General features: G+C 33.3%; 1 protein-coding gene across 2 annotated transcripts in view; it reads left to right on the top strand.

Moving 5' to 3' along the window:
• The window catches only part of FARP2 (FERM, ARH/RhoGEF and pleckstrin domain protein 2), a 68,716-nt gene that overhangs the window by 14,975 nt on the left and 27,486 nt on the right, over positions 1–26,255 (top strand). For both annotated transcript variants that reach the window (XM_039320597.1, XM_039320598.1), the window contains exons 3-13: positions 2,264–2,368; positions 3,485–3,527; positions 6,285–6,363; positions 7,279–7,376; positions 8,794–8,908; positions 10,577–10,724; positions 11,406–11,501; positions 12,680–12,843; positions 13,000–13,068; positions 14,388–14,445; positions 17,280–17,532. In XM_039320597.1, the coding sequence (XP_039176531.1) occupies positions 2,264–2,368; positions 3,485–3,527; positions 6,285–6,363; positions 7,279–7,376; positions 8,794–8,908; positions 10,577–10,724; positions 11,406–11,501; positions 12,680–12,843; positions 13,000–13,068; positions 14,388–14,445; positions 17,280–17,532 (1,228 nt within the window). The remainder of the gene's footprint in view (positions 1–2,263; positions 2,369–3,484; positions 3,528–6,284; positions 6,364–7,278; positions 7,377–8,793; positions 8,909–10,576; positions 10,725–11,405; positions 11,502–12,679; positions 12,844–12,999; positions 13,069–14,387; positions 14,446–17,279; positions 17,533–26,255) is intronic.

Below are 26,255 nucleotides of genomic sequence, written 5' to 3'. Positions count from 1 at the left end.
ACTTTTTTGCTTTCTTCTACTTTTAATGTTCTAAAGCACTTGGAGTCTTTGTGAAGTTGCGTCTCCTTCTAAGTTGCATAAATAAATGTAGGAAGCTCTTTAAAACTTTAGTTCCCTGCATAAATCTTGAATGTTACAGTAGTAGTATCTTTGTGTTTTATAATAGTAGGGAGTTCTGTAAAATTACTAAACTGGAGCAAATAGAAATCAGTTTTTTTACTTATTGGGAAAGCATGTAAATATATAACTTATACATGTTATACATAAAATGCTGAATCACCTTATCTTGGAAGTGATTGATTTGAACAATCTATTTCATTTGTAATTCAAGGATGAGGGACCTGATTGATGGATAGCTCATTGATTCTTCTAAGGTACCTGTTTGAATTGAATTGAAGGTTTTACAGTTCCTTCCAGAAAATAGAACCCTATAATTTTGACTGCATACTTACTATTTAGATTCCCATGGATTTTCATTTTTTTTTCCATGCTTTTTAATATCTATGCTTAACTGCTAAAAGTGGCCACTTGCAAGTTTGGATTCTAATATTAATTTGTAGATGGTATATAATTCCCTTTTTCTTTCTAGATTTCTAATTCAAATGATATTGGGATGAAGTTTGCTTGAGTGCCTGAATGCACTAATAAATTCCATATATTTAGAAGATGAGGAAGACCTCACTACAGGATGTTTCCAAATAAATAATATATAAATACTATAAATATTATAATATAGGGATACTTATTGGTAACATAGATAATTTACTTAAGGCCATTCATTTAGTGACTGTTTGAAGTTACAACAGCACTGAAAAAAGTGACTTATTGTTTTTCACACTGATGACCAGTGTAACATCGCGCCATAGACACATGACAGTTGCAGTGTCCCAGGGTCATGTCACCTTTTGCAACCTTCTGACAAGCAAAGTTGTCACTTAACAACACTATTACTAACTTAACAGCTGTAGTGATTAACTTAACTGTGGCAAGAAAGTTCATAAAATGGGGCAAAACTCACTCAACTCCATGCTTAGCAAAGGAAATTTTAGCCTCAATTGTGGTCGTAAGTTGAGGACTACCTGTACAACTATAATTTAGTGTAGATGTGGTACCCTGGTACCCTGGATAAAGTGATTAATGATCAGAGAATTTCTTTGCAAAACTCTTAAGACTAGTTCAAAAGCTTCAGCTGATAACAATGTATGGTACTAGTAAGACTTTTCCTGGTTCCAGGAGCTGTGAATATATGCCAGAACTTTTTTGGCTTCATATTATTTGTTATTTATTTGTTAAATTTATTTGCTGTCCATCTTCACTATTTTTCTCTTTGGTTGATAGTAGTATATGATGCAGTGTGTGCTGCAGCAGTGTTTTGGGATGGCTTGTAAGAGGGTCCATTTCTGTTCTCTCATATCATGTTAAGAATGCTTGGAGTTGCGAACATTACCTCCTATTTATCACATAGTATATTGGTATAGCTCTCTGACACCAGGGTAGCATCCTTAACTTTGCAATTTTTATTTGGTAATATGATGGCTTCACTGTAATATTTTTGGAAGCTGGGCCAAATGCAATTGTGAAGACTGTGTCAGACAAATGTGACAATCCTGGGGGATAACTTCTCATTGGGGCATTTTTTTTGCTAATAATAATTGAGTTGATAAATTTTGCTTTATGTTCACCTATAAGTTTAATAACTGCTCAGAGTCAGTTGTTTTTTAATTGTTAATTTCCTGTCTTGAGTGCTATTAGAAAATTCCAAGATCCAGTTCACCATTAATATAAGTCCCTCCACCTTTATGAACTGTGGCAAATAAGGGATACTAAGAGTTATAACTCATTTTCCAGCTGCTGTCAAATTATAAGAAAGATCATGCTTCTGTGTATTATTGTTATATAATTTTTAATTTCCTTCCAGTCTAACATAAAACCTAAAGTTTAATTTAAAGTAATTTTGATTATGTAAATTTGACGGTTCCCTAAAACCAGATGATCTGTTGAAATATATGTATCTATTAAAGTACATTGTGAAATGGGAGGACTAAAGTACTCTAGAATTTTGTTGGAATTTATGCCACATGAAAATGATAATAGTATAACAAAAACTTACACTGTATTGCTGCATATACATATAGCAATATTTTTAATAGAACGGTTTAAACAATTTTTTAATGCAAACCTTTGAAATTAGCATTACAGTATTTCTAACATTTAATACACCTTGATTATCATAAAAATTAAGTTTAAATTTTTATTTTTTCAGTCAAAATGTTATGGCCAGAAACTACTGACAGAGATATTTAATCGTCTGAATTTGATTGAATCTGACTATTTTGGAATTGAGTTCCAAAACATGCAATCATATTGGGTATGTAGCGTGTTTTTATATTGTTTTCATTCTTTGATTTTGCTTGTTTGCTTAAAAAAGTCGGTAGTGAAAATTAAGTAAAACTTTTTTATTAATGTGATTATGAATTGCCTTCTTGCATGGCAGAAATGTTGTGCAGTGACCAAAAGTCCACATAAAGAAACATATATTCCGCAAATCCTCAACAGGCATATAAACTCACCAAGAAGTCCATGAGTACATATCCACAAAAAATATAGCCACCATGTTGTTTTGTATTTCATTTATTTCTTCAACATGTTTTGAAAGAATCAAGATCTTGGTTCACATAACACAGTAGGCAAACATGTAAAACAACTTGAAGTTTTGCTTCATGGAATGACCTAATACAGTGATGGCGAACCTTTTAGAGACCGAGTGCCCAAACTGCAACCCAAAACCCACTTATGTATTATCAGGTGCCGGGTGGGCATGGCCCATTGGTTGGGCATGGGCCATTAGGTGGGTGTGACTCATTGGATTGGCTTGACCCATTGGGTGGGCGTGGCTTCAGTGATAACGGCAGACTGGGTGGGACTAAAAATTTCAATCAATCAATTCCAACTTTGCGAGATCTTTTTTTTCCCTGTGAGAAGTTGAAATTAATTGATTCATTGAACCTTTTTTTTTTTTTGCACATGGCGACGGAGGCCTAAAGCGAAAAGGTTTTATAAAACCCAGCTGAAGGCCTAGGACTGGGGCGATGGTGTGCGTGTCCACAGAGAAGGCTCTGCGTGCCATCTGTGACATGCATGCCATAGATTTGCCACCAGGGACCTAATAGATTCAATTTTGCAACTAACCTATATTACATTCAGTATGCTATTGCTAATTGGATCAAACTCTAAAGTATTCATATGGACAGATTTTTCCTGAGATTAATTCCAAGAGTGTTCTCCTTTAATTAGAATATATTGCAATTCTTTATCCCATCTTTTTCACTATATTTCTGAAAAGTATGTTAACAGATGTTTTTATTTACTGGATATAGTTTAGCTAAATTAGTTTTTAAGTGAGAGATGCAAGCAGATAAATATTAGAATTGATTTAATTGTATGATGATATTTGCCCATTTATTTGTCTATGTTTTTCATTCAGATTTGGTTGGAGCCAATGAAACCTATTGTGAAACAAATAAGAAGTAAGTGTATACATTTATAAATCAATGTTTCTTTCAAGAATTTAAGTGAAACAACACTTTTTAAAAAACTGATGCTTCTCACATTCTGAAGTATTTATTTTAGAAACATGTTGGCACCCCCATTCCCAAAGGCTGAAGTTATTTTAAAACAATGATTAGCATTAACTCAGTTAATTATACTATTCTTTAAATTGCTTTGTATAACAAAAATAACAATTTAACAAATACAATAATACAAATGCTGATTATTTTGTTTTCATTCTTCTTTATAGACCATCTGTTTTTTTCAGATGGCAGAAGGCAGAACTTGTCCTTTTAACAAGCCTCAAAATCCTCTTTGTTTGTTTGTTTATTTATTCTAATAATGAAATGTCTACAAGAAAACAACTAAGTTCACTGAACATCAAGAACCTAACAATTCAACCCTGAGCTCTAATATTGGATTTATCTGGAGATATTCTAACACAAACCTGCTTAATGTACAGTAGTGATTAAGACACTAGGCTAGAAACTAGGAGACTATAAGTTCTAGGTCCTGACTTAGGCATGAAGTTATCTGGAGGACCATCAGGGTCAGAGGGAGGCTCTGATGAATTACAAGACTCACGGTCTGATGAAGAGCCTCGCCCCTCCAGTCGTGTTACAGATGAAGCTCAGCTATGTGGGGAGAATGAGTCAGACTTGGAGGATTCACACCTGATGGACATGATTGATGCTCGTAGACGCAGGCAATTAGCGAGAGTAGATCAGCAGCAGTCAATACGAGAACTCCAAGGGAGGAGGAGAAGGCACTGAGAGGCAATGCCTTGGGACTGCTTTATAAAAAGGGAAGGTGTGGGCGGTGCTGGTTGCTGAAGGCAACCATTGCAAAGTACTTCATGGGATCATGTTCTGTTAGTATTGCCGGTGACTACTTTTCTGTTTTGCATTGTGTTTCATGTGGACAATTTCCTCCATTTGGATTGTGTTTTGCTGCTTTTGTTTCTGGACTATTTGGCAGGTTTGTTACCCATATTAAAAGGGGTTTGTTTTCTTTTGAGTCTCCAGCCTATTTTCTCAACAGGGGTTTTGTCCTTGTGCATTTAACAAGGACGGCCATAGGCTGGGATAGAACAGAACCTTTTAGAGACTGAGTGCCCAAAAACCCCACCCCTGCTCCCCGCCCAGCCCGCTCACAGGGCCACCCACTGCCTCCATGGCCTGCCGTAGCAGATCACCTAGGCCTCCCACAGTGCCATCGTGGCTACACTCTCCACCCATGCCCCGCAGCATCATCTGCACGCGACAGGGCACAAAGGCAGAGTCTTGTCCCCACTGCCCGGCTGCCATGTCCTTGGCTGCACTGCTCCACACAGGCCACGCCAGGGGGCGACTCTCCGGGGGCGCTTCTGGTGAGGGGGCCACCAGGGAAGGCAGGGCTGGGTTGATGGTGCGCATGCCCACAGAGAGGGCTCTGAGTGTTGCCTCTGGCATGTGTGCCATAGGTTCACCACCACTGTTATAGGCTATGATGAAATAACAATGAATAATTGATTTATGAATGTTTTATTATGCTTTTTTGTCATTTGTAGGGAAATTATTTTGTTTTCATGTAAGTTATAATCAATAAGAAAATATTTATGAAATTCCACATACTGTCAAATGTGAGGGTTGAAATAGGACACAAGATTTTCCGTAGCAATAGCAATTATATAAATGTGCAACAATTATTTGGCTACAAGACTATCAGGCATTGTAAAAAGAGTCAATTATTTTGTGGACAGAGCAAGAAAACAGCAAATTTAAATACTTATAGATATAAGAGCAATGTGCACTAATGATATATAGCTGATTAGATCTGAAGTGAAAAGGAGGGTTCAGAAGAATTGTGGGTAGGTTTCTGGAATATTTTTTTTTTTAAAGAAAGCCATGCCTTAGTGTGGGCTTGCATATCAGTTGTACAGTTCCAAGAAAGCTTGACCTAAGAAGAGAACATCAATAAGTAAAGGAATCTGCACTTTGTACATCTTTTGGCTCATAAATCCTGTTGGCTTCCCACATAAACTTATGTTGTTGTCACTATAAGTTAGGTATTCACTGCTTATTTGAGAGTCTAGAGTTCAGTGGACAATCTTCCTGTTAATAAATTAGATCTTTGCAGTGGTTGCTGCTCTGTCATTGAATTATATATGGTTTATAGAAAATAAATTTGCTTTTAAGGGTAATCTCTGCTTCTAGAAGGAATTATAGATGCTTCCATCTGTTGATTTAAAGACAATTTCAAATAGATTTTAGCAAAGGGTAGGGCCTGATTGTCTCTCAATTGATAGCTTACATTATTTGTTCTTGTGTTCAAAATTCTGACTTTATCAAATATTAAATTAATGAAATTGTTTTAATTTTTAAAGGTACTTTTGGAAGATTACAGTGGTAAACATGTCTAAGAAATTTATTAAATATTGAATTAAAATAAACTATTTGATCCTGCCTTCTTCCCCCCAATAAATTTAATTTGATATTTTGTGTGTAATACCTCATATATTTTTATAAAGTGTTATGTACTAATGAATGTACTTTTATTCATTTGGGAACCCTCCCAAACTTTGAAAAATAGAATCAGGACAGTGGTCTGTAGGGCAGTGGCAATCTATTGCTAAAGTCATAATCCCATGATTAGTTTTAAAATTTATAACAATTAAAAGCATCAAACATGCAATTATAATAAAATAATAACATTTGTGAGCTGTTATGTTTTAATGATCTGTTGGCTTTCTATAGGACCAAAGAACACAGTGCTTCGTCTAGCTGTAAAGTTCTTTCCTCCAGATCCTGGCCAATTGCAAGAGGAATACACCAGGTAAAGACTTTCTATATTCCATAAAAAAATTAAGACAGAAACATTAGCTTTTATTAGTTGCAGGCACTATTCCAAAGGTTGGGGGAGTGGGGGAAAAGGAAAGCTGAAATAAAATTGTAAGCAAAGTAGTGTCATATGAATTTTACTGGGCAGTGAGTTAGTTGCCTGTCCCAATTGTCGCTAAACAATGATTATCAATATACAAAAATGAGAAAGCTCATTGTGGATGAATGAAACATTAAACTTTGGGCACATGAAATAGTATTGATCAGGTTTTTTATACTACTTTTACAACTGTCTTTCCCTTGTATAATTTTTTGCTATAGCCCAAGCTTGGTAAATTGACATATCTTTGCATGGTGATAAATTGTTGGTGTATAATTCACAATTAGATTCACGCCCTTAATCAGTGAAGATTGGAGATATAGTTTAACAGTATCTGTAGGTTAACCATAGAATTATGGATTTGGAAGTGACCATCTAGTCATCTAGTCTAATCTTCTGTAGTATGCAGTCTTGTGTCCATAGATTTGAACAGCAGCCCATCAGTTTTATTATTAAATCCTTGATGCATATCATTACTCGAATATGTTGCTTATATTAAAATATATTCATGCCAGATTTTGCACTCTTTTTAAAATTGATGTTAAAGTTTTCCAAATCTGCCTATTAGGATGGTAAGTAATAGTCACTAAGATGATGTAGCAATAAGCAAGTAGAACTCTGTAATTCTTATATGTTAGTTAGAGACATAGAGTAAAAGTAAGCAGCTGGTAATGGGCCTGTTTCAATCTTCATACTATAATTTATCTTTTGCTTTTTCTATGGCTTTTGCCAGATTGCATCCTTCTTTCCAGAATGTGTAATATTCTGTGGTTCAAATGACCAAATATGTTACTAATTCTTTCCTTTTAGATATCTGTTTGCACTGCAAATGAAGAGAGATCTGGCAGAGGAACACCTTACCTGCAATGACAATACAGCAGCACTCCTCATATCTCATCTTCTACAATGTTAGTATGTAATGTTCTTTTATAGATAAGAATGCATCAGCTTCATACTTGAGAAATACTGACATATGAAGTATTTGGCACTTTGTTTCTTTTGTTAAATGACATATATGAAGAAATGTTTTTACTTGTAATATAGCTTTGTCCAGTCATTTTTTTGTAAAAAAAAAAAAAAAGTGCCAAAAGTCACGCACAGCTCTTGTGGACTGGCAGAAGCCTCTAGCACTGGTTCCAGTCGAAAGCCCTTTACGGAGCTGGAGGGGGGGGAAACCACTTTAGGGAACTTCCAAGGCGCAGATCACATGAGCAGCGTGAGCTGGACGCCATTGCCACGGCTTTTGAGAGGGTGCTTGTTCGGAGCCGGGATGTCTTCTGTCACCTCATCCTCCTCCGCCTCTGATGACAGAGCCAGAGCAACCAAGGCGGCAGTTTTGGGAGCGCCCCTGGTCCCTTGAAGAGATTCACTCTAGGAGCAAGTCCTGGTCCCTGGTGGCCAACGCAAGGGTGAGGACAGACAGCGGTGGGGGAGCCCCGTGAACCAAGGCGGAGAAGAGGGTCTGACTTCAGGGTCGTGGAAGTGTTTCCGGGTCAAGCTTTGATGCCCCCGATTTCCCCGGGCAGCTTCCTTTCACCGAGCCAGAGCTTTACTCGCGCAGGCGGCTTAGAAGGAGCTGGTTCTTCCCTTCAAAAAAAGGTGCCGGAACGTCATTCCAGTGCGTTCTATGACAAAAAAGCACTGGCTTTGTCATTTGATTATATAGTCTTGACTCAATGCACTATTTTTGGACAAAAGATATAAATTTTACTGTGGTATTAGTTGTGTCTGTATCAGCCGTAAACAATGAGGCATCCATTCCCTTTCCATAAGCTTTAGTGATATTTATTTTTATACAGTTATGTCTGAGCCCTTTTGACAATGTAACGATTCACTTTAAATTCAGCAATCCTGTAGTTATTGTTCCAGCATAGCAGCATTTATGATATATACTAGATACTGAATGTCACTCAAGATTAAGTCAAGGGCTGTTTCTTTTCTAGTTTCTTCCATGATAAATGAGTGTATCTAGAAAATTCAGCTGAATTTGCATATTTCTATGTACCTCACAATTTAAATAGCAGTTGAAGTGAAACTGTTGGAAAAACTGAAAGCCTATTTGAACCCTTGAACTTATCAGAATCACATCTTTATCATTAGCCTATAAAAATCCTGTCAGAAAGCAAATAATAAATTTTTAGGATGAAATTTGTAAAATTAACAATTCTTATTTTTATGTATTATTTTAGTACATAAAGAGCTAATCTAATAAATTAATAGTTTTTATAAAATACTATAAAAGAATAATTTGCTAAGAGTTTCAAATAACTGTAATCTGAAATATTTAAGTATTTTGTTTTAAATATATTTTCTATTACGTCACAGCGGAAATTGGAGATTTTGATGAATCAGGAGATCACGAGCATCTTAAAAACAACCAATACTTTCCCAACCAAGAAAGACTTCAAGAAAAAATACTTGCATTTCACAGGAAGCATGTGTAAGTAAAATTATTTTATGATTTTTGTACTCAGTGCAACACTATACTGTATTGAAATTAACTTTGCAATAATGCTTGAAAGGTGGTTTGTTGCATGGCTCAGTTAGGGGTGTTTTTGTGCTTTAAGGCAATTTTTTTGCAATGTAATATTTGATATGTACAGTCTTAATATATTTATTGAGTGGCCAAATTTTAGGCAAGATTTTTAACAAACAGCTTTTGCTAGTTTGAGCAATATATTACAAAAGTCAGTATGAAGAGAACAGCTTTTGTCTGTGAGATGTGACGTTTTTACTTCAGCTAAATCAGCATAGATACCCTACATTGTCTGCTATGCAGATACAGAGGGGAAGCATGTGGTTGCATTTACTAACATTATAATCTGTCCATTGACATGATTTGCTGCTGTAATGATTTGGTGCTCTAATTGAGTGGGTACAGTTAATAGCCCCATTATATATCATGTTTGGAGTAGACTTCTTTCTGTAGGTGTATCTCCACATTTATCATGAAGTTCATGTATTATTTATTTAAATTTATATGCTGCCTAACTCAGGACTATAAACATTGAAAACAATAGAAGAGCAAAAAAGATCAAAATTAAAAAAGGAAACAAAAAGACCAAAACACCTCCTTGCCAGAAATCAATACCCAGATAAGCAGAGATAAATACTAAAATTAATAGGAAACCAACAATCAAGCAGTAAATAATACCCCAGTCAAGGAACTACCAACTCAGACAATCAAATAGTAAACAATAGGCTAATCAAAGTATTACCAAGAGCACCTCTATTCAACACTCACAGGGTAAGCAACTTATATATAAACAGAGAACAACCACCCTCCCTTTTAGCACTGATGATGTTATCTAGCTGGGTAATGAAATATCTGCAAGAAACAACCAAGCTCACAGTACCAAGGACCCAGTTTTAAAAACAAAAAAAAAGTGCAAATTCCTCATTCTCGCGCAGACTAGAACCCTGCAGTTGGATAACATTTAGATGCTTTCTATTTATGATTACTTTTTTAGGATATCAACTATCTTTTCCACTGAGTGCAAAGTTTGATTTAATGGCCTCTTTCAATTCTGATTGCAAAGTTTTTATTCTGAATAGATCTGGGCCATCCAATTAACTTCTTTTTAAGAGACAGTTGAGTTGTTCTCAGAGGATTCCAATTACCTTGATTGTTTTTAATTAGAGTTCAGACCTAGTTTTGAGGTAGAATCCATTTTGATTACTGTAATAGATGATGTTTTATAAGAGAATATAGAGGACTAGATGTTTCTCTGCTTACTCTTTCAGCATGTTTTAATATCATTGACTACAATACTGAACTGAAAATAAAAAAAAATCTTCCATCCATGTATAGTATAAATTATTCAGTTATGTATTATGCATTAGCCTCAGTCAAGTTTTTTATCAGATAATTGTATGTTGATTGAAATCCAGATACTAAATAAAATTAGTTAATAAAGAGCATCATTTTCAAGTCATTTTATACGCTGTTGTTAGATTAGTTCCCCCGTTTGACTTGATAAAGTAAGCCCATGCAGGAAAGGAGTATTTCTGTATGGTTCCCTTAAATCATCCCATTTTAAGACATTTTCAGAATTGTCATAAATTCATCATTAACTTCTGTATTTTGATTTTATTTTTACTACTAAAGGGGTGAAACTCCTGCCGAATCAGACTTCCAGGTGCTTGAAATAGCTCGGAAACTGGAGATGTACGGCATGAGATTTCACTTGGCATCTGATCGTGAAGGGACAAAAATTAATCTGGCTGTTTCAAACATGGGTGTATTGGTTTTCCAGGTAAGAAAGTAATTTTAAATATATCTTTTAAAATGTTCTAAGTTTAATCTTAAGAGCTTTCTGAATGAGAAATCAGAGTTCACTTTTACAAGTCTTGCTAACATACTGAGTCAGATTAAACTTTACGGCTAAATAAATATAAATGATTAATCCTACTATTTGCAAAGAACTGTTCATTTGGAGTCCATGTAGTTCATTTACCCATCAGTTTGCCAATGCTGGTGGTTTCAAGTGAAGTAGCACTATGACCTGGGCTAGTAATTTTGACATGTTTAAAAAAGGAAACATATTCTTTAAAAACTTGATTATGGCAGCATGACATGCTGACTAGCATAATTAAAATGGTCTGATTCAAGAGGGTTCATATATAACCTATAGCATCTCATCTCTTATCTCTGCTTAAGTCTTTTTACCAAAGTCCTGTAGAATCTTGTTCTTGGTATCCAGGAGAGAATAGTAAATACTTTATTTATTTAGACAGTTGTAGCTAAAAAAATAATCTGATAGTATATCATTATACATATTGTTTAAATCTTGTATTATCTAAAGTTTGTTTTATTTATACATTTACTTTTCACATTTCTGAATCACCCATCTCCCTCAAAGAGGGACTCTGGGAAGGGTGTTTAAATCCTCTATTATGTATATTTCTTCACTTGTTACATATTGCATTTAACGCAGGGCAATATAAAAATCAATACTTTCAACTGGTCCAAAATCCGAAAAATAAGCTTCAAGAGAAAACGATTTCTTATCAAGCTTCATCCAGAAGTTCACGTAAGTACTGTCATAATATATTTTCTATACTTTTATGTTGAGTTTAAGTACGAGTTGATATGCATACAGACTTCTGCAAATGAACCTGTTATTTTTGTGACATTATGTTCAGGAATATTATTTAATTAGACAAAGATGGGTTCCACTTATAATTTGAGAACACAACCTTTCTTTTGTATATGTTGATATTCTAAAACCAGTCATGTCTTGTATACACATGACAATGCACTCCTACGAGAGCCAATACACTGGTTGCCTTTTTCTGTAGTTGTCTCCCTAATATGAGCCATGCTTCTTCCTGAAGGCTCAAGCAACCCAGCATTCACTTCGTGCAAGGATATTATCTGTTTATAGTTGTACCTAATCTGATATCAAAATTTCTTGTAGTTTTCTTCGCAAGGTATTTTTTACTTCATGTGGCAATTATTCATGTACATTGAAAAATGTTGCTCAGCATAGAGTAGTGTGATTTAAGTAGTGAACATTTGACCTATAGTTGTATTATTGGTACTTGGAAGAACATTACAGTATTTCAGATATTGTCCTTTCTATTGATGCTAAATAGCCATTAGCTGAAGCACACATAAACTTTTTCCCCAAAGATGGTATTGTGCCACAAATGCCTAACACATGTCTACAGAAGTTTTGGGGCAAAGTTTGGGGACACTATACGTATGCTTTATTAGCAATAGGAGACACTAGTTTCATCCTTGTTGGAAGTTCTCAGGCTTAGAGATCTTCATACTAAATTGCTATGTTTAACCATTTCACAGACCTATTTTGTTAACATAGTATCCTAAAAATGCTGTGACCAGTAACTTCTTAACATTTATTTTTAAGACTAAGAAATTACTTTTATTTTACTCCTGCTGGTATTTATTCATATTGATGAATGATTGTCTCCAGATGAATTTTGTCTTCATTTTTTTTTGTTCGAACACTTAGTGCAATTCAAATAGTTTCTATTTCCCATCCAAATCATTATAGTATAAAATTAGAGAAAGGGCTATGCATTAGCTTATTTCTAGCAAGAACTGTTTAAATTACTCTCTCTCTTACCTTCCCACAATGATAAATTAATGGCTACTCTATGTAGTTTAGATCTGCATTATAATATCTGTCTGACTGGATGAGAATTGAAATAGTGTGCTTGAGCCTTGTTTGTTTTGTGATACTAGGGTCCATATCAGGATACTTTGGAATTTCTTTTGGGAGGTAGAGATGAGTGCAAGAACCTCTGGAAGATATGTGTTGAATATCATACATTCTTTAGGTTATCTGATCAACCAAAAGCAAAACCAAAACCAGTCTTCTTCAGCAGAGGATCATCTTTCAGATACAGGTATAATAATAACTCATTTTCTTTTGTTCCAAAAAATTTCTTTTTCTCTCTTTTTTAACCTAAAAATTTAGGATCTTATTACTACAAAAATTAAAAGCACAGATTTAAATATGTTCTCATGAGGTTTTTAAAATATTTATACTTATTGTTTTACAGTGGGCGAACACAAAAACAATTGGTGGATTATGTTAGAGAGAGTGGGTTGAAGAAAATTCCTTATGAAAGGTAATAAGCAGCAAACTGTTACTATTTTGGAATTTGTCTTATATGTTCCTTAGTCTTCTAAAATAATAGTGTTCTACTATTTATATTTAGAATAAATTTATAGCTGTACAATTAATTTGACTTTGGTTTTCATGTTTTTAGCAACAATTTGATCTTTTTGAATTCAAAATTCATTAAATTTAGTGAAGTTATTTTGATAATTGAATGTTGATTGATTTAAACACTTTCACTTCAGATAATGTCAATTGGAGGAATATCTTACAATTATGCTTTATATATATTTGTTCATTATTACAATAATCACAGCAAATGGTTATCTCTTATGTGGAGTAATATTTGTAATGCTTTGAATGTCTTAATCGCTTAATCCCTTGTTTGTTGCTGCAAAAATAAGTTTGGACACTATCTCATCTCCAATAGAAAAAAGAGTTGTATTGGGTATTAGTAAACATATGAAATTGTAATATGCAAGGGCAGGTTACTAGTCTTTTAAGTTCATTGTTATTTTACCTGATAAAAATTGTTCCAAAATTCCCACTTTGTACTCTGCAATGTTTAGCTGGAAATGTGGGTAATTTAATCCCAGACTTACTACATGAAAAATATTTATTTTAATGTTAAAATATTAAGTTAGACGTTCTTAAAATGCCTAATACTTTTGAAGTTGTATGAATACTATGTTTGGTATATCTGAAGTGAAGAAACAAACTTCATAATCTATACTTAGCTTCTTAAAATATACATTAGAATATGGGCTGTTTAGAATGTGACTGAATCTTTTCAGAATGTGCAACTAGAAGGAATGATTTTAATTGCTGGACAGGTAGGTTGGAGGTCAGAGCCATTATTTTCCTCCATCTGGACATTTGGTAGTTTAAACTTCAGAGATCCTATTGCGTGTTCAACCATCAACAGAGTTAGGATGATGGGAAAAGGAGATAAAATGAGATGGAAGGAACTCTCTAAGCAAGTCAGATTGCCCCCATTTTTGCTTAATTATATTTAGGGTTTAGTTGGCTTTTACATTTTTTTCTTAAGCAATGTTATTTTAGATATTTTAATGCTGGGTTTACTTTATATAAAAACTAGTAACTTTTATATTTGTATATTTTATATTCTTAATATTGCAGTTCTGATTTGTAAACAATTTTTTAGGAAGTTAAATTATGAATGTAGAAAGAGAAAGTTCTGAGTTTCATATTTTTACACATTAAGTAAGCTTGAAAGAATCTCTTTTGTAAAATCTTTTTAACTTGTATACAGCAGAAAGGGAGCTTGGATTATTTCTCAGTTGCATGTATCAACTTCTTTATTTACAGGAGGCATAGCAAAACTAGAATGTCTGCTCACACCTCGAGTCCTGATGCACCCAAACAGGTTAGTCTTGAAATTAACCTGTTTTAAATAAAGTATCATGATTAAAAAGATTATGAAAATCACTTGATGCTTCTTAAATTTAAAATACGTATTTTCTTTTTTATTTCTGGTAATGGTAGATAATTATGCATTATGTATCTTATAGATTATATAGCACTATGTGCTACATTAACCAAAATGTAGTTTGTAAAAGCCTACAAAATAGGATTGTCTTGACAGCATGAAGATTCAAGTTTTTTCTCTTTCTTAATTTCCCTCATGTTAAATTCCATATGCTCCTGCCATAACCAGCTCTTAGTTTTAGGTTTGCTATGGAGGTTGAGAAAAGTGTGTACTGTTTAAATCTATCAGCAAAATATAAGTGGATGGAACTGTGCTGTTTGTCCAAGTTCTTTTGCTAAATATTGGATATTACCTCTTTTCAATAAGAAATTTAATTAATGAGGGGGCAGGTATTACCAGTATACTTACTTTTCAGTAAGTGTAATTTCTGATAGGAATGTGGATTTGTGTGATTGCTGGAATATAGTTAGCATAGTCGCATAGTCATATAATTACTGATCTTAGTCATCTATCAAGTTCAGAATTTGGAGCCAGCATAGTTTTCCAGTTAGGCCTTGAATGGAAGTATATTTGTTAAATTTGAACAGCTGCTGATTTTCAGCGGAGAACCTCTCATAGTTATAGGCTACTCTGACTACCATCATTCCTTTAAAGCTGTATCATTAAAATTAGATAAATTCATTTAATTGTATGAGAATAACTTTCACCTCCCAGTCATAAAATAAACATAATCTGTGTTTTGCTCCTTAATAGGATCCAAATAAGGTGATGTCTATACAAAGGAATCATTTAATGAACACATGCCAGACACTTAAAATATCTAAGATCCATTTAAAATAGCTGGGATATAATTTATCAAATTAACACAAAAAAAATTGTATGCAAGATCCTACTTTCAAGAAACTAGATAGTAATGAAAAAGAAAAGTCAGACAAAAAATTAGGCTAGATGTTTAAAATCACGAGGTTTGCAATTTCAACTTTATCTTAAGATGGACTGAAAAAATACAGTTTAGATCTTATAGGTATCATGTTATAATATAGTTGTGAGAGAAAAAGGAAGTAGCACCTGTAACCCACTCAAAATATATATCACCTCTCAATGGTGACACACAGAAGTGCCCTGGCTTGGCATACCAAAAGGACTGAGTAATCTATACAATCTTCTTATTTGTCTCTACTCTTAACTTCGACTGCATGCTTTAAGTAAGAATTTCTGGCTATTTCTCAATAAAATCACTATCCCTGCTTGGTGTGAAAATGGCATCATTTGTGCACATCCATACACACACGTGTATTTACATTGGACAAACACAACAACTTCAAAGATGCAGATTGTGTATGAATATTTGCAAATCAGCTGTTACTATTATAATAGTAATTTACTATTACTTGATTTGCAAACTGTTTGACTTTAATCTCTCATATTTGCCAATATACAGATATTTATCAGAAAATTGATAGAGCAGAATAATGTGGATTCAAAGAAACATTTTTTTCTACATTGTTCTGTAGATCAGATTTCCTCACGAACCTCAGTTTTAAACCTATAATTTTTTTCTGCCTCCACCAACCATCTCTCTTTGCTCCATGTACTTCCCTAAGTATTGCCACCAATATAGTCTTACAATGAAAATTCAGGAGTTACCTGTGGCTTTATATGGTATGAAAAGCCAGTAGAACTAAAGTTACAAAAACAACATTGTACAGGTAGTCCTCGACTTACAACAGTTCATATAGTGACTGTTCAAAGTTACAATTGCAGTGAAATAAGTGACTTACAACTGTTTTTCACTCTTACGACCATTGCAGTATCTCCCCAGTCATGTGATCAAAATTCAGACACTTAGTTGTGGTACCTGGATCATGTGATCACCTTTTGCAACCACCTGACAAGCAAAGTCAATGGGGAAGCCAAATTCACTTAACAATCCATGTTACTAACTTAAAACTGCAGTGATTCACTTAACAAGTAGGGCAAAAAAAGTCACAAAATGGGGCAAAACTCATTTAACAAATGTCTCGCTTAGCAACATAAATTTTGGGCTCAGTTATGGTCATAAGTCAAGGACTATCTGCATGTCATAAAATGTATGCATATACTCATACACATTTAAGGTGAAATGCATTTAGTTTTCAAATATTTATACCGATTTGTATAGCCTTCTTTTTAATTGATGTAATTCTGGGTGGCTGACAAAAGTTTAAAAATATAATACAAATACTGTATAAAATATATTTCACAATGAACTAAAATATAAAGCCACTGTCACAATATGCCAGTAGTATAGACTCACATACTCTTTTAACCCCCATTCCCATGAAAATAGCCACGTCTTTCAAGACTTTCTGAAATAATATAGCATCTTTATGTGTGGCTTGTTTTGATAGTTACGTCAACAAGCTGTCAGATAAGCAACCAACAATTGTCACTCTGCCATGTGTTGATAATGTTACTAAGAACCCAATATTTGATTATATTGACATTTGGATAGTAATGTAATGTAATGTAAAAGTCACATATCTTTCCTAGTTACAGAAGACATGCAGCTTTTATATTTCTATGCAATATAACAAAAATAAAATGGGCTGCTAAAGCCTGTAAATGCAGCAAAGTTAAAAATTATTTCTTTGCTATTGAGTTATATATGTTATTCTAGTTTCATGATTTTAGAGAATAAGTTCCTCAACTAATTTATATATTTTATGTCTGACCTTCTTAGATTCATGGTGAAATAATTGATCTAATAATAAATTTTCTTTTTTCTCCAGAGTGTCTCATTTACAGAAGGGTTAAGAATCCCAGCATCTAGTGCATGCACATATGCCTCCTTCCATATGGATAATTTATTGTCTTCAAACATTGCCAGCTTGTCTTCCTTGACAGAAAGCAATTCTTTCTTTTTGGAACCCAGAATGTCACATGGAGGGAGCTTGTCAGCAGAAGGAAATAGTGTAATATCAGAAGAAACTGGGAACAAAGTGGTACAACAGCCTGGATCACCAAACCTCCAGTCATTCCAAGGTGTTGGGATTTGTAATGTTGAAGAAAACTGCAGCCCCATTTGTTCTGATGTTGAGAATCATTGCGCTTTAGAAATAGCAGTAGACAAGTATAGCAAACAAGGCAGGATAACTTACAACAATGACAATGATGAGGATGATGATTTTACCACAAGCATGATCATTGCTGGTAAACAACATCGGCTTCAAGGTAGGGATGCCCCTCTTGTAAAGCTAGTTAGTTCTCAGCTTCATGTTTCAGAGGAGTTCATTGATGATGATCCAGCTGAAATCTCCTTTTTTGCTGGAGGCTCTGAAGCTTTTTCTTATTTGTATGATGGCCTAGATTTAAAGGATTCAAATCTTTCTAAGTATCTCTCAGAGTCACCTACTTTAACTAAAGAAATTTTGCAACAGAATATAGTATCCTCTCATTCAAGTCCTGATAGATATTCAATTGAAGCAGTAGATATGAATGTGGATGATGAATTTGAAGGAGATAGTGATTTCAATGGAAATCAGCAGCCATCAGATACATCAGAATTATTTGAAGTTAAAGCACAGGCAAGCAGAATGCAAAGTCTCCTGAGTCCTTCTGAAACTAGTTCACTGATTAATAACCAATCTGAAAGTAGCTCTCTCAACAATTTAACATTAAATGGCACACCATTTATGCATACTTACAGCTCTGCTAATCAGTCTGAAGCTAGTTCTATGGTGAATTTTCCAGCATATTCAGTTCGTTCTGAATCAAGCACAGCTCTTCAGTTCACTGACATTATTGACCAGTTAGAACAACTGAGTTACCCACCTACCACTACAGAAGACTCTAGTAGTTCTGATGATTCATGGGATTCAGAATCTGCACCTCCATTAGATATAAACCTTTTTTTTAGTAATCCTTTTGCTCAGGCTACAGTTGAAAATTTCTCTCTTGACTTTCAGAATAATCTCAAAAATCTCACTAAGGAAGATAAATCAGAAAATACGTGCACAAACCATTAATATTTGGGATGATACAGCACATTAATTTATGCTGATTAGAATCAGATTTTAAAAAAGAATCTGAGCATTTTTCCTGATTATTTTCAGTCATTGGAATATAAATTTGTAGACTAGATCACTTTTGTTGATTTTCATCATTCCAATTTTTTTAAGGCATCAAGAACAAGTTACATTGCAGTGAAGGCATCAATAGTAAATACAAGGCACTGTAATATATATTCATTTATTAAATATTTTTAAACTTTTTGTTATAAAAATAATAATGTAGGTAGGGGTGTGTGAGAGACAGACAGACAAAAGTCCTGAGTTATATTTTCCAGAAATCCTTAAAACATTATACTTAGCCTATTTTTTCAGTAACTTGTTACTGAGGCTAATTCTATTATCTTACAAAAAGAAGCATGATTTTCGGGACTGGAATGAAAACTGAGGTCCATCTGCAGTTTTGAAGTAAGCTAGCCATAGGAAGATGTATAATACTTACATTCTTGTCCTTTGTATTTCTAGAATTTACAAATTACATGTTTTTTTAAAAAAATAAGTGCAATTATTAGTATATCACATTGTTTGCATTTTCAGTATGTAACAGAAACTATTTTTAAATTCTCAGGTATTAGAAATATGTGAATTTATTGGTACGTTTTATAGTAACAGTTATAAATACTTTACAGTATAAACTTTATAAACAGCTATAATCACTATAAATTCCAGGGAATGAATGAATGAATGAATGAATGAATATAATATATCACAGCATTCTTGATAAAAGCAAATTGAACATGTTGGATAAACTACTTTCTTCACTAGCCTTTAGAAAAAATCAGGATGTGGGCAGCATAGTATGCAATGAAATGCTGATTTGGGTATTGAAACTAGAGATTCATGGTATTCAATAGAACTTTGCATGGAAAAGTGTAAATGTGTATGAATAAATGTCCAATTCATTCTGTTGTTTAAAAAAGGAAGTTTTCCCTGTTTTCATGATTCTTATTCTGTTTCTTTTAACAAAGTTATAGTTCAAGAGCTGTTTGTTCATTCTTAAACAGTCTATGCTGTAGAAGTCATTTTTTTCATCTTACAATAGTCTGAATTCCTCAAAGCTCTTATGTTTTAAAATTCCTCAAACCTCTTATGTTTTATAGAAAAAAAACTCGATGTTACATTGGTCCTCTAAAGGTCAACAATCAAGCAGGAAAACATAGTGGGTTTTTTTTTCCAGATAGGAATATTAAAGATCCTGTACAAAATAAGTATGTTTTCAGATAGTTGCAGCAGCCAAATCAGTCCATAAAATTCCATTATATACTGATAGGGTATTTGATTGCAATAGATGAGATGTGATCTGATTAGGTATATATCAGATACATTCATTTTGTATAGTATATTATTATAGATCTGTATTCATTCTGTATTAAATAGTTATTTTGATCAATTTAAAAATAGTAAGAAGATTGGTGGTGTTGTGTAACTAAAGAGCCACACATAGTCGAGCTTTGGAGGAACACTATTTGTGTTACTACGTGGGTGTCATAGCAAGTGGCGTAGCTGATGGATTGGCTGATTTTGCATGTATTAAATAGGGTCAGAGTTGGTTACTGCTTGAACAGGAGATTACAGAACTAGATCAAGAAGTCTTTTAAAAAATCTGAAAGGCAGTGGCAAATCTTTTTACAAAAACCCAACATGGACATATCTCTATTCACCAGTCAAGTTTAACCAAAAATGTATTTTACTGTTGTTTTTGTAGAATCAAATATTTCAGCTCTAATCTCAGTTTTAATCATTATTGTTATCTCTTAATTAGGTAGAATTACACTTATTTAACAGTCTTGTTCACCTGAGATAAATACTAATCATTATTAGATAATACTATAAGATAATAATACATATCTTAAAATATTTATTTAGGGCATTACTTAAAATATGTTCATATTCTCACTTTTTCATTTTGTAAATTTTTAAATATTATATGGAATGATTAGACTTTTATAACAAAATTCTTAATATTGACTGTTGGTTACTTACCCTTTAATGTTAAACTTCCTCCCAAGAAATGTTGCATATTAGAGGGCGCAAGGTGACTAAATAAATACTGTGGACTTTTTTTTACAAGTCTTTATGCTAACCTTAAGGAATAAATTATATTGGTAAAATTTACTTGTAGCATATTAGGAGACTCAACCACTAAATAATGAAAAAACATTCCTAGGTACAGTTCTTTGAGAAGCTGTCATAAAAAGAATGAGGGTGTTCCTTCAGTAGGTGGAATATATTAAAAATACATTATAATTCCATTAGTGACAAAGTATAACAGGTTGCCTTCACAATATACTGTAATTACTTTTATTACATGTTTTATAATGCAAATTATTTGTGCCTTGGTATAAGCAATTTCATGTTATTGGTGCTTACTTATTAGGAAAAATATTCTTAGACTGGAAATTCTTAATTATTTATCATGATCATCTACATAATATGAATGCTTTATACATCATTGTTTCTGTTGAAATTGATTTTATATCTACAGATTTGTATTGATAATTTTGAAATTACATATCCAATAAAATTAGAAGGTATTCAATATAAATAAGAACACATGTTTTAACTTTTTTTCCTTGCTCTTTCTCAAAAGAGAATCATTATTAATTTTCTCAGGCTTTCCTCATTTGCTGTCCGATATTTACAGTAGGAGTAAATTTTTAAGCAAATATGAAATACAACAAATGTTTTTTCTAAAACATTTTGTTTTTTTATATTTAGTATTAGTTACGACTTTGGTGTGATATATTCTTGCTCACAGTTAAAATTTACTTTACTCATGCAATTAGATCATTGTTAGGTACAAAAAAGAAAACAGGCCTAAACAAGTGATGCCAGTTCTATACCAGTAAGATAATCTGCATATCCATATTGCTTGAATTTAAAGTTATTATAATTGATTTATATTTTTATTTATTTGATTTACATGGTCACCAGCTAATATTTAGGTCTCCTTCCTTATCAACAAATCTCTGGAATCAAATGTCCTTAAAATTTCCCATGGTAAACATGTAGAGCTTTTAAACTTTAAGCACACTTAACATTTTTCGTTCTTACTCTTGAATGTCATCATATTTTGTGTCCCAATTCAGGTTATAATTGTAGGAAAAGATGCAGCAGGGAAGTACTTATAATATATGTTCAAACTCTTTAAGTATCCTGTGCCCATCCACCCACATTTTCCAGTCAAGCAGAAGATTACTATAAGCATCTAAATATCTTCATTGATTACCTTTAGGTGACATGTTTCAGTGATTAAATCAGACTTCTTTCCAATATTCCTAGGTTTTCGGAGCCATTCGGATTCAGCCATATGATCTTAACTGAGAGCAAAAGTTAATGAGAAACCTGAATCTTCAGTCTAAATTAGCTTTGTTCCTTTCAATAATGGCATTACAAATTTAAATGTAGATACTGTTTTTTCTAGCTTAAGAGTATAATCATGTAATAGTTAAAACTTAATGTTAAAATGTGGTAGTACTTCTGTTATTTCAGGAACACTTTGCAATGCTGCTCACAAGTTATTTTTAGAATAACACCAATACCACAGTAGCATAGTCACTTACAAAAATGTTTACATTTTTAGAGAACTTCATATAATATCCACCTTCCCATATAACTGAACATTTATCATTGATTGGGAAATTACTTATTTTCAGTATTTCTTAATATATTAAATTCCCCTTAAAGATGTTATTTTAATCAGGACATGTTTTTAATATCATTGGCATTGTTGATCAATGTTAGAGAATTATACTTTGCGAATATGAAGTTTCAGAAACAGATCTTGAGGAATTACTATTTCAAGTAAGTAAAATATTTTCCTTGGGATATTTATCTATCCCTTTTAATCTCCATGTACTACTATACGAATATATGCCACATCCTGGGAAGAAAGTTTTTGGATTTTTATAGTGAGCAGGTTGCGAATTCCCTAGTTCCCTTGAATTGCACTCAGCTTTATTCTGATAATTGGTGTTACACCATTATGACTAATATTTATAGTTATTTGTAGAAGGCAAAAAGATAAATGGCAATTACAATTTTCCAACCTTCAGTATAATTTAATAACTGAACTGACTGGTTTTTAAGCAACTTTGCAAATGTAATGTTACATTAATAGTTTTGGTTAAAAGATTTCACTAGACAATAAAGCACCTGCACAAGATACATGCTTCAGTCTGCTTTTGATGCTTTTATTAAAAGTAAAGATATATTTCAGAATTTGTAGTTTTCATTGAGAAATCATTTACATTCCTTTTCTTAGTAGCTTGTTATTGCTTAATATTTATACAACTTCCTGATCTCAGAGCATTTTCTATACTCGTTTGATATCTTCTAATAGATCCTATATGTTTGTCAGCACTTATTTGATAAATGGGGGCTTAGGTTGATACAAAGTATGATTCAATAAAGCTCAAAACTGAGTTCAACTTTTAAGGTGAAACTTCAAGGATATGTTATTAACCAAATACTGCATCAGAATTTTATTTGGTTCTGCACTTAAACTTTGGACAAAACATTGGAATTCACTAAAGTATCCAAAAAAATGACCCACAAGGCTAATATTCACATTCATCCTTCTTAGAACTCCTTTGTGTAATAAACTTTTTACACAGAATAATTAATGATTGTTCCCATACTAGGAATCCCAACATTAAAAAAAATATTCTTGCTGAAGAATAAGAACTATTTTCAATAATTCATATCAAAATATAGGAAGTAGAAAGGATGAATAGATTTTAGAAAATGCATTTCTGTTCAAAGTATATAGAAAAAGGATCTTGCACATAGGACGATTCAGCTTTTTTAGAAAAAATTCATTTCTATAACTTTTAGTTCCTGGTATTAAGCCATATGTGGGCCTGGAATGTGACCTTTGTGTATGTGTGTGGTATGTCTTTTTTCTTAGAAAGATGAAATATATAATAAAGAGTTGCCAAGTCCTCTGTTTTGCAGCAACAAACAGTGATTGTGATATATAATTTGTGAAGCAGTGGAGAAACATTAGGGGATCAATTCAATATTATAAAGTAATTGATCTTTGTTTAGAGACCTTGGTTTTTAATGTTCTCATATGATGAGGCAGTATTTTAATAAATGTACTGCTTTTGCTCACTTCTAAGTAGATTAAATTAAGGAAGAATGGGGAACAGAGACTATTGGAAATCTGAATGGACATTAATAATGGAATAGCTTCCTTTTTCCCTGAATGTTTCCAAGTGGGCAAACATTGAACAAATGTATAAAACAAAGCAAATTTGGAGTTGAAGAGGAAGGACAGCCTTCAGTCTAAAAAAATAGCCATTTTTGGAACTGATGTAGCTATAATATACATGTTAAGTTTCCAGAATATTAACCTATTCATATTTTAACAAAAAGAGTGTATTGTGATACACCTAACAGATATTCTATATGCATGCTGACTCCCAATTTTTTTAAAGATTTAAATAATAGTTCAAACTAGACTTTGCTATGTGTTTGTACTGTACTTTGGCATTAATTTGCCTTTTCCAAGTATTTTATTGGTGAAATGCTTATTGAGCTATAGATGATTAAAGGACAGCTAAAATTACTGGATCTTTTCTTTTAACTAACAGATGTGTGTGAAATTAAAGATATAATCCTGTATCATTTTGGTATACCTGTGTTCCCACTTCTTTGGCAAATAATTTCTATTTGTATTTTAAACAATCTTCTGCTGCTAAAAACCTTCACATAACTTCACTGTCGTGATGCAGGCAAAACAAGAGGATACAGTGGCAATGGAAGACACATCTCTTACATGCTCAGAATATTTCATCCACAGATACAAGGCCTTAGGTAATTGGGAGACAGGGTATCGAAACTTCAGGACGCTAGATTGTAATACTCCTCCTAGGCCTACACTTAAACTAGTGGTTTTGCTCAGGTTTTGAGTCTTTTTACAAAGGAACCTGTATACATTAATTTTATTAGATTTTTTTAAATCCCACTTTTATAAATGACTCAAGGTGGCGAACATACATAATACCTCTTCTTCCTCCTATTTTGCCCACAACAACAACGATGTGAAATGGGTTGCACTGAGAGAGAGTGATTGTCCCAAAGGCACCAGACTGAGTTTTCATGCTTAAGACAGGCCTAGAATTATGAGTCTTTTATATTTTAGGCCAGCGCCTTAACCACTACCATGCTCTCATACATATTTCAATTAGACACTAACACCTTCCTCAATTTTGTATCAAAATACTTCTATCAATTGAGTTCTTATAGTAAAAACATTTTGCAGAGAGTAACATTCTGAGATTATATATTTTAACTTAGATAAATATTCATGGCATTTTGTGCTCTTTGAAATAGCTTAAAACAAATAGCAAAGAAAAATATTTTCTCCTGAAAAAGAACAATAAACTGGACTGGTTGCAAACTGCATAACAGACAATTCATTTCCTTCTTTAAATTTAATTTCTTGAACTAAAACAGTTTTCCAGTAAATGGTTTTTCCTCCAAATAACAAATGTCAGTAATTTTCATTCTTGCGGATCTTACAGATGCTGGCACAAGTGGAAAATATTATATGAGCTAATGTATAGTGCAGATATGCAGTGGTTTGGCATAGAAAGTTAATAGTTAACTTCTTCCCTGAATCTCTTCCAGGTGACTAAGTGTAACATTATTTAGCTTCCTCAGACTGTGCAAATACTTGTACTGAAACGTCCTTTCCTTCTCGTGCTACCTCCCCCTTACTTCATTCATGACTTTTTAAACAGCTTTACTTCCTGAGTCAAAAGACCAGCAGCCAATATTGTAGCAGAAAGCTTGCAGTTGGCTCTTTCCCAGCTTTGTAATCTACTTTGAAAGTAAGTCTTGGAAAAACTCTGCACGTCTGCTTATTTGTATCATTACTGTACAGTGATGTTTTTGGACAGTTTGACATAACTTAAAAAAAAATCATACAATTAAGAATAAATGTCTCCCAGAGCACAAAGATACATGTTGTTTTTCTAAGAATACACAGGATGGAATTTGGAGTGGGAGTGGCAAACTATTTGAAAGCATTTTTTCGTATCAGCATCAGCGTAGGAGACTTCTCTGGTAAGGCCCTCTGCAAAACAGTTCTGTCATGGGAAACCAAGCAAGATAGTTATTAGTTACAACATCAAAAATGTCAGCCAAATTGAAGGTTTAAATAACGATAACAATTTGTTTTCTGAATAATAAATAGCAATTTATTGTAAAATCTGCGACTCTTGAAACTGAGTAATATAATTGCTTGCAAAAGGAAAACTTTGGGCGTCAGCTACCGACTTTCTGTGCATAGCACTTGATATGTTCCAAGTTTTAGAGGGAAAGCTAGAAAAATTGGACTAGATATTTTAGCTTGGAATCTATAATTAGTAATCCCTTTGACAAATTTGTTGCTTCTCCGGTTGTCTCTTTCTATTTCCTTGGTCTCTTTTCTTGGCAATTATCTTCTTGTGGATGACTCTTCTTCAAATGCTGATTGATAACTGAAAATTATCACTATATAATTAATGATGCCAAGGTTGTGCTAATAGTTAGCTTAAAGTTTTTCCAGAGAGTTTGAAGGGATTTCAGTCCTTGGTCTCTTTTTCCTAAAACCACATTTCCTGTCTCTGCAAAAAGTTTCTCAGATTAGTTGTACTGTATTCTGAAATCTATTTATGTTTTTTTTTTTTTTGCTTTTCATTTCCACTT

Source organism: Crotalus tigris, unplaced genomic scaffold, assembly GCF_016545835.1.
Source record: "Crotalus tigris isolate CLP2741 ecotype Arizona unplaced genomic scaffold, ASM1654583v1 scf7180000023658.1318691, whole genome shotgun sequence".
Lineage (NCBI taxonomy): Eukaryota > Metazoa > Chordata > Lepidosauria > Squamata > Viperidae > Crotalus > Crotalus tigris.
The sequence above is the reverse complement of the archived record's forward strand: the minus strand, read 5'-3'. Positions and strand labels throughout refer to the sequence as shown.